The 10,000-nt window shown below is 34.4% G+C and overlaps 1 protein-coding gene across 3 annotated transcripts in view; it reads left to right on the plus strand.

Moving 5' to 3' along the window:
* The window catches only part of LOC119598173 (FERM domain-containing protein 3-like), a 42,518-nt gene that overhangs the window by 25,344 nt on the left and 7,174 nt on the right, over positions 1-10,000 (plus strand). For all 3 annotated transcript variants that reach the window (XR_005230948.1, XM_037947812.1, XM_037947813.1), the window contains exons 7-9: positions 1,265-1,353; positions 6,879-7,096; positions 9,700-9,837. Coding sequence is in view for 2 of the 3 variants with exons in the window: in XM_037947812.1 (XP_037803740.1) it covers positions 1,265-1,353; positions 6,879-7,096; positions 9,700-9,837 (445 nt within the window). In the remaining variant the exon portion in view is untranslated. The remainder of the gene's footprint in view (positions 1-1,264; positions 1,354-6,878; positions 7,097-9,699; positions 9,838-10,000) is intronic.

Consider the following 10,000-nt stretch of genomic DNA (forward strand, 5'->3'; position numbering starts at 1 on the left):
GTGGTATTAGTGGGCTTGTATATGTATGTTAACTTTTGATGATATCTTTTATAGCAATTTTTGTGTAACAAATAGTAAAAGCATAATGTATATCTATTGTTGAACTGTATCTATCTTTTTTCTTTTTTCATATATAGTTGCCCAAGTATTTTGAAGTAATTTTTAAATTTTTTGATGAATACTTTAGACTTTAGTATCTCACCTTTTACTCAAGAATCATCGTGCTTTGCATGCTGTGCCTTAGGATGCTAGAACGAAGGTGAGTTGATGGACCCCATCTGTCTGTCATTTTGACAGAATGCATGATGTTGCTTTGGGGTTTGAACAGTTAACACTTTTTTCTCTCTTTTGTGTGAGTAAGGCATCATGTCACTTACAATGGCTTTGAGGACTTTCCTCCTTGCTCATATAATCAACTGCTGGATTTGATTCTGTGTGCAGGAGTCTACAGATATGGCCTCCCCATTGTACTGAAGCATATGAATGCCATGAAAATATATGTTCACTCTCCCAGTATTATCTCTTAAAGGGCAATGCCGATCTTTACTCTTTAAAAGCAAGTGATTTGATGTATGAGAAAAATCTATGTCAAGATGTACCATGTATGGTGTTCATCTGCTGTGAGGTGAGTTGAGTAGACACCTGCATGCAGAATTGATTGTGAATATGGATTATATGACCTTGTCATAGATGTCTGTCCTTTTTTCTTGTACTTCTCGTAAAAGACTGAATTTGATATCATTAGATTAAAAAGAGCTTTAGTAAAATGCTAATGATTTTGATATGACTATTTCTCTTCTCCTTTGTCTTCTTTCCAGTCTGTAGTTTCTCTGATGCTCATATTGTTTATCTGTGTTTGGCATTTATGGCAACAGAAGTAACTTGTATGTATATATGTTTTTATCTAACTAGGCATTACCTTGTATAATATAAGTCTGGAACCATACACAGTGATTTTATCTCAGGAATTCATAATGCACAGGAGAGTATCTTAGTATCTTTTTTTCTTATAACTATACTTTTTACTATAAAAGTGTGAGAGGAGATGTTGCATTCACTGTATTGTTTCACTAAGAGACACAGATAGCTCAATCAAGCACAAAGATGTGTTCAGATTTTATTCTAGGAGGCATACTCCTTTTTTTCTCTTGTCATGTTTCTTGATTTTGATGTTATCTCTTATTTTTTATATTTGTTCCCCATTTTTCTTTCTCTCTCTTTTATATGTGTAGAGAAGTAAACTCATAATGCGGTACATTTACAGAAGAAGCACACCGTAGGCTTCAAATGTCCAACAGCATCTGCCTGTAGACACCTTTGGAGATGCGCGGTGGAGCAGAGGCTATTTTACACGTATGTTGTCATGCCCCATTTTTTAAGCTTAACTGCCATGTTTTTTGCTTTTGTTTTTTATTTTTTTTCCACATCTTGGGTCATAGTGATCAACTCTTTAACCTTTCACCTTTCAGTTGCTTGCTGTCATATGATGAAAGGTTCATCATTTATCATTCATCTTGGCTGATATCAGGAGACTTTTGTTATCTTTATATTGTACAGGGAAAGTTGCCTCAGTAAAATATTATTGGCTTCCTTAAGGGCAGATTGAATTTCATCAATCACAAAGGGCTCTGAGCATCACATCAATTCATTTTCTCCATCTCCTTCTTTTCTTTTTCTGATTATAAATTTAGTTTCATATTCCTCTATTTGTTTTATTGATTAGTTTCCTTTTTTCGTTTAATGATAATGTTATTATGACTTTTTTTTGTGTGTGTGTCTGTGTGTGTGTGTGTGTGTGTGCTCTGGTGGGCATCGATACAGAATTGTCTAAAACAAAACCAATACATTGATACTTTAAAATTGGCTAAATTGATTCTGATAGAGCAATACTGATACCAATACAAGTATCACCAATACTTTTTTGTAAGAAAATATCCCTATTGACATATTACTATCTCATTTTGATATTTGATGCACTGTAAACAATGACTTCAACAGAAAAGTGTGTATCAAGTGGGAGAAAGAGAGATAGGTAATTAGAGAGAGAGAGCGAGAGAGAGAGAGGGAGAGAGGGAGGGAGAGAGGGAGAGGGAGAGGGAGAGGGAGGGAGAGGGAGGGAGGAGAGGGAGAGGGGAGGGAGAGAGGGAGGGAGAGAGGGAGGGAGAGAGAGAGAGAGAGAGAGAGAGAGAGAGAGAGAGAGAGAGAGAGGAGAGAGGAGAGAGGAGAGAGTGAGAGAGAGACAGGGGGAAGGGAAAGAGAGAAAGACTGAGATGCATTATCTTTATTTATCTGTACAGATGAAGCAAGAATAAGCAAGAAAATTGATAAATTATCAAATATCTTCTCTTTTTTCAAAATGTGATAGATAGTCTATGGTTGATACATATCTTGCTGAAAATTTAAATAAAATTCTAGACAACATATTTGGGGTTAAAAAAAAACATATTTCATAATTTTCTCATGCCTGGTAATTCTACTAAGTATCTACAATTCTAGACTTTCTATACAGTGCTTTAATCCTGCAGTTTGTTACTTCAGTTAGACCAGCAATACATAAATGAAATCTTCCTCAGCATTCCAGAATAAACTTGCCATGATGCAAGTCTTCAAGTAACTAAGGAAAATCTTTTTATTGGTGCCATCAGTAGTCTGCAGCATTCGTATATTCGGCCTCGTGTTGTATTGTGGAAAGGAAAATTCAAGTGTGAATTTCTGCCAAGAATAGTAGTTATGTGGCAGCTTCCACAGGGTTTGAAAGCATTTTTTTTTTTTCTAGTTTTGTCAATTATATAGATTAAAAAAATAATCTAGTTACCTTCCCAAACTTTCTACAGCACATGAAATGTCTAAATAACAAATAGTGATAACAAATAATAATTAAGATAAAGAGGAAACAGGTCAATTTGCAATTCATATATATTAACTTTAATATCAAATTGGTCATGTAAATATTTCAGTGTATTGATGTATCATTTTTTTTTTATACATTTTGAGAAAAACGTTCCAACGATGACTATAAAATGATACAGTTGTTGAGTAGTTTAGACAATACCAATACAAATACCAATACAAAAGTATCAATCAATATGTATTGCTAATACATATTGATTGATACTGTGATACTGTCCATCTGTGTGTGTGTGTGTGTGTGTGTGTGTGTGTGTGTGTGTGTGTGTGTGTGTGTGTGTGTGTGTGTGTGTGTGTGTGTGTGTGTGTGTGTGTGTGTGTGTGTGTGTGTGTATGTGTGTGTGTGTGTATGGTGTGTGTGTGTGTCTGTGTGTGTGTGTGTGTGTGTGTGTGTGTGTGTGTGTGTGTGTGTGAGAGAGAGAGAGAGAGAGAGAATGTGTGTGTGTGAGAGAGAGAGAGAGAGAGAGAGAATGTGTGTGTGTGTGTGTGTGAGAGAGAGAGACACAGAGAGAGAATGTGTGTTTGTGTGAGCGAGAGAGAGAGAGAGAGAGAATGTTTACATATTTTTCCTTTGTTTTGCTAGATTTAGAAACTTTAGTCACTAACATAATGAGTGTTTGCAGGCCCCAAGGGTAGTGTCAAGTACCACACCATATAGTAGATTCATCTGTATAATTTACCTTTTTTGGCTAGCATAATAGCTATGTGTGGTAAGAGTTGAGTGGCTTTTTAATTTTTTATTGCATTTGCTATCATATAGAACTACCATTATCTGTGATATTATTTGATCTGTTCCACAACATAGCATTCACCATAATTGGATAGGTGATGAGTGATCATAGAATTTCATTTTTGTATGATTCACTAGTTTAATCCCAGAAATCCCTGCTTAGCATTTTGATGATTTATGTGATTTATATAATATTGGTAGTTTTGAAAATAATCTGAATATAACAAAGTGTGTATTAGACTTAAGAGCTTTTTTTAGTAAGATCCTGCAATTTAACATGGTTTCCCTTGTTGATATCATGCACGTAAGAATTTAAAGCCTTATGGTGAATCATAAAATGTACATATATGCTGTTTTGTTAGCAAGTCAATAAATTGTCTTAATCTTGAATATGAAAAGTAGCAGATTCTGCAATGTACGATGACTTTACTTCATGTTGTGTGGAGTCAGGGAATTAAAAAAATTAATAGGCAATAGTTTTCACATTAATTTGTAAAGCACCTAGAATAGTAATGTTAAACTAGGCAACTTAATTGTACTGTGACTGTCTATATTACTAAAGTCCTCTTTGCTTTGCTCATAGCTTTGTCACAGTTCTACTAGCCACACAGTTAGATTTATGTAGCATCTACTAACATATCTGGTAATGTTTGGAAAGTTCCCTCCAACCAACCCAAGATAGTATCAGCCCCATACCCCACTCTCTTCCTCACCCAAAGCTAGTCATACAGTCATGTTCCCTGCCTTTTTCATCTTGTGAATGGAGTGGAGCAAATGTGAAGTAATAATTCTCGTGCTCTATAATATATTTTATCTAGCCAATCTTCCCCATCTTTTCCTCTCTCACACTCCTCCTCCACACTACATACCTCCTGGGATACCATTATCATCTCATTATATGCATTAAAATACATATTCTTACTATTTATACTTTAATATACACATAAAAATTTTTGTTTTATTGTTTTGTGATAAAAATAGAATTGGTTTGCTTTGCAAACATTCACATGATTATGGTAACTAATCCTGATTTTCCGTCATAAACAAGGGGTAATTTCAGTAACTTTGTGTTTTGTTAACGTTCCATGCATTTAATTTATGACAACTGAATTTACATTTCTGATGTTTAGAATCAAGCTCTTGATATGCTAGATACCTAAATTTGCCTAAGTGAAACTTGAAAACTCAGGCCTTTCTTATAGTTGGGAATCAAAGAGGCTCGAGGGTTTGTGGTTCTTAGGGATGAAGTGGACTAATGCCAATAATTCATTACAGTTGATATTAATGACATATAATCATTCACAAAAGATTTATTCTTGAATTTCCTATGGTGTGACATGTAGATATGGCTTAAAAGTTTAAAATGCATTTTTCCTAAATATATATGAAACAATATTTAAAAAGTTGCCATTTGACCAAATCGAACAGTCCAGGATGTATCTCTTCAGTATTATTACCAAATACATAGACTGTTTAAGAAATCCCTGGACATGGCAAGTTTATTTCTAATAACTGATTCATGTTCTGTTCAGATAAGTTCAAAGGCATGTTATTAGAAGATATCCATGAGGTGTAAAATCTGCCAATAGGAAAGATTTCTTAGGGTCAGATCAGTCAGTAGAATTTTTTGTTGATGTTTTTATTCTGTAATCTAAACAACCTTTTTCTGAGAGTTCAACATTTTGAAACTATTTTTAATGTATATTTCCTGAGGTCACCAATTTTAGAAGTTTACCTTCCTTTTTCTATTTACATAATTCAAGCTAATTCCTCCTTCTGAGTATATTTATTTCTAAGGCAAAGATGCACTTCATAGGTTGGTGATGATTAATGATAAGTGTTGTCTGAAATACAAGGGTGTCATTCAGACATGTTGTAACACCAACTTCTCAAAGGCATCTTCGCCTTGATAGAAAAAAGCATAGTTATGCTTTTTTGCTTGCCTTTCAGACCCAGAATGGAACGGCCAGTTACTCGAGCTTTTTGCAATAAAAAGAGTCAGAGTATTAATGAGAATGAACAACCCCAAAGTGCATGATGTGTAATTACATTTTGATATTACATATGTGTAACCTTTCAGAATTAATTGTGATGAGAATGTAATGTAAATCTCACATCATAGAGTTGGGTCATGTGAAAAAAGTTTGAGGTTTCTAAAACACAGGAACCAAGATGGCTGACCCTAAAATGTTTTGATATTTTTTGGTTAGTTATATGAGAGAGCTATGTTTATTGATATTGCTAAAGAGAAGTAAATGTAGAAATTAATAATGCCAACCCCTGTTCATTTTCTCCTTGGCCTTATTCATTCTCATTCAAACATTTTAAAAGTTATCTATCCCTTGTACTTATACTGAACAGGACAAAAATTCATTCAGAATTCATGCTAAGAAAGTAAAAGATTTATTTCAGACCTCTTTCGAAATCAAAGTCTTCAAGCAAATATGATACTAAATGTTTTTATTGTTCTCATACTGTTTAGAGTACATGTATTCTTAAGAAAGATATATTAATCTTATTTCAACACGAGTTGTGAACCATTATTGAACTGTTGTCATTTTTGAAAATCAAACCTCAAGTATGGTTTATTACATGAAGGAAAAGGTAGCATTTGTGAAGATTATTACTTTAAGTTTAACTATCACATTATCTACCATGAATTGAGAATTATATTTACCATTTTAGTTTTTACTTTGTTTTAAATTCAGAGTTTGAGAATAATTACACTTAAAGGAAAATTTGCTGTTAAAGAGACTAGGATTGTTTCATATATCTGTTCAACAAACACCTTGATTTACCATGATTATCTTTTACATATTCTTTGTATGCTTTGTGGAGTTGTTTGGTATATATGTATGGTGTTTGAATTTCATTGTAAGGTGTAATTTGTAATTGTATAAATATAGTAGTATCTTTTCTTATAATAAGGTTATAAAAGAAGGCTTTTGAAACAATATCCCAGGAAATCATGTTATTCTAAATACTAAGTATGGTCTGTAGTGATATTCACATATTTTTAAACATGTAAATTGAAATATATTCTAGTGTTTCACCCTATCTGTGCATATTACTGTGTTTGCAGCTTTATCGTGTGCATAATTTCTTATTAGCATTTTTATTGTATTCTGTAAATCTTCAATTAATCATCACCTCTAGTGATCAAACTTCACAAAGAGGTAAATGAAAATAGACATAAGGTGAAAAACAAACCCCTCACGCTTCCTTCCCTTTCTTCCCCTAGGCTAGAAAACTCTAACAAGCAGGGTGTGGTGGTGACTGGAGGGTCATTCTTCTCACGAGGGTCTCGGTTCCGATATGCAGGCCGCTGTGAGAAGGAGGTGGTTGAGGAGAGCTCCACCATCATCCGTGAACCCCCAACTGTCAATAGAATTTCCCTAAGGACTATCGGCAGGTCCACATCCCTACCAACGACACCTGCTGATTCTGACACTTACGATGGTGATGTCAGCACGTGTTTCTTATGGAGATTCATAGATCTATCGGTCATGAGCAATGCTATTTTCTACTATGTGCAGACAATGGTCTTTAGTATTATTAGCTTGTGATATGTTGATGTTGTGTTCCTTGTTTTCCCTTGCTTCCATTTTCTTTTTCTGTTGCATTATCCTTTCCTCTTTTGTTTCAGTCAGAATGAAAGTATTTCCAAAGTTACTATCCAGTAATGACAGTTGTTGGTTATTATTCATTATTGGATACTAGATTATGGAATGTAAAAAGTATGTGTATTATTGTCCTGTTCTTATGATTTGTGATTATTTTTTCTTTGGAAAGAGAGGGATGAATTAAGCATTTGGGAATCATTATGATGAAAAGCTGGTATAGTCTACCACACAGATTTTCACCCATATATTTTTAATCAAGATACAGTACTGTTGCAGTAAAGTTCCTTCAATCTGTTAATGATTAAGAATCATTACTGTGTGTAATTTTTATTATATAAGCTTGATCATATTAAGACAAATTCTTGTCTTCTGAAAGTTCTCTTTTGTAGTATCAAATGTTTGCAAAACTTAATATGGCAATATTTGTAACATAAGAGAGATTTAGATTTCAGTCCTTTAATTATTCATTCAGAATTTGTGATAATGTATGCAGAGAATCTTTGCATGGAGATTAACCATGCAGTTCTTGCAACTTTTAAATATTTTATCAATGTTAATCCTTTACCATCCAGGGCAAGTTATATGCTGTTACACCAACCTCAGTTTTAGTACTCACAAGAGAGCATTTTTCTTTACAAAAACAATATGTGAAGAGTATGAGTCAAATACCAATCAATGTTTTATCATCAGAGTATGCTGAGAACTAAAAAAATGCCACACAGACCCTTAGGTGATTTCACTATTCACTTAAAAATGATAGCACTGCCTGTTCCCGGTTGGATGTACACTGTCTACAAGGTTGTGGGCAGTTCAAAAATGTTTACTGTGTAGTTCTTTTCCTGAAGATTAAGAAAAGGCTTTTGTAGTATATTATGTTGAGTAATTTGATTATGATTATATTTTGAACCCTGGCTATTAAGTTTAGGTAATGTTTATCTTTTTGTACAGATCTAGAATACCTTTTTTGTGCTTAGTAAGGACATTTTTGATACATTAATTGTTTTGTTCATTTTGTGTTATGTTAATGTGCTTTAGTGTTTTTGCTATTATTTTTTGTTGTTTTTTTGTAGTAATAAATATTTTTTTTGTTTGTTTCTTTATCTGTTCATTCTCTTTTGCACTTGCTTGACCCTGAACAGCTTAAGATTTTTGTTAATAATAACAATTAGGTAAGTAATTTCTCATTTTTTAAACAGATTTTCTCTTACTGCTTTTATTCCTTCTACAATGTATTCAGTTTGAGTCCAGATTTATATGGACCTAATTCATCATATAATAAACAATGCACTGGTGGATCTAAAAAAGATTACATGGAGGGCAAAAGTGGTGGTAAGGTGTTCTGAGAGGTGGGCTTGGGGGGAATATATATAAGAATTAAAGTCATTACTTAAAGGCGTAATTCTTTTGATCTATAGCAGGGATGGGCAACTTCCGCCCTGCAGAAGCCTAGCATCTGGCCTACCACCCTACTTAGCATTAACATTGCAATCTGGCCTGTGAAACCCCAGCCTTAGTACTCTCTCCTCTCAAATTTAATGTGGTAGCAGTTATTCCTCTAATATACTCTTCTTTCTGTCAGTGTGTAAGTTCATGTTTAGTATTTATTTAGTTTTATTGTATGAAGATCAATTTATATTGATTGTGAATAGCTTGTATATAATCCAGGCTCATCCTGTCTCAGCTATGAAAAGGCTGCCCATCCCTGATCAATAGTCTGTTTTATTGATTTGAGCAGTTTCTGAACAATGGATAACTGATATATTTAATAATTACAATTGTAGTAACTAAAAAGATTGGGGGGGGGGGTGAAAGCCCTACATTTACGGAGGCAGCCCCACCCCCTGCACCCTTTAGATCGACCACTAAAACAGTCTAATTACAGTTATTGATTTAAGATAAAGAAGACTTTAAAGACATTTCAGCTTTGCAATGCTTTGCTTCTGTAAACTGATTTAAAATTTTACTTCTTTTAGCCATAAACTTTATACAAGTACAAAGTGAACTTGCAAATATATACATGGAGACATTGAACACCATCATATTTCAGCATATATACCTACATATGTGTGTGTGTGTGTGTGTGTGTGTGTGTGTGTGTGTGTGTGTGTGTGTGTGTGTGTGTGTGTGTGTGTGTGTGTGTGTGTGTGTGTTGTGTGTGTGTGTGTGTGTTTGTGTGTATGTATGTATGTATGTATATATGTATGTATGTATGTGTATATATTATATACATACATACATACATACAGACAGACAGACAAACAGACATACATACATAAATACATACATGTACACACACACACACACACACACACACACACACACACACACACACACACACACACACACACACACACACACACACACACACACACACACACACATTGCAATTTATACCCAAATACACATATGTATGTTTCAACAAACAAGTTCTCCGTTCAGCTGTCATGAGTCGCGTCCATCGTCCACTCCCTTACATCGACCGAAGCAGCAGTCTGGATGAGGATGTGTTGTGTGGGGCCGACACAGGTTCTCAGGACTCAACTGAAGGCTTAAACCACATAAATGGTGGTTGTGGAGGTCAGTACAGGAAGTCCTGTTTTTTATTTGATTTTGACTGGTATCTTAGAGTTGGATTTGGATGGTATTTTAAGTGTATGTGTGTGTGTGTGTGTGTGTGTGTGTGTGTGTGTGTGTGTGTGTGTGTGTGTGTGTGTGTGTGTGTGTGTGTGTGTGTGTGTGT

Source organism: Penaeus monodon, chromosome 40 (assembly GCF_015228065.2).
Source record: "Penaeus monodon isolate SGIC_2016 chromosome 40, NSTDA_Pmon_1, whole genome shotgun sequence".
Classification (NCBI taxonomy): Eukaryota; Metazoa; Arthropoda; class Malacostraca; order Decapoda; family Penaeidae; genus Penaeus; species Penaeus monodon.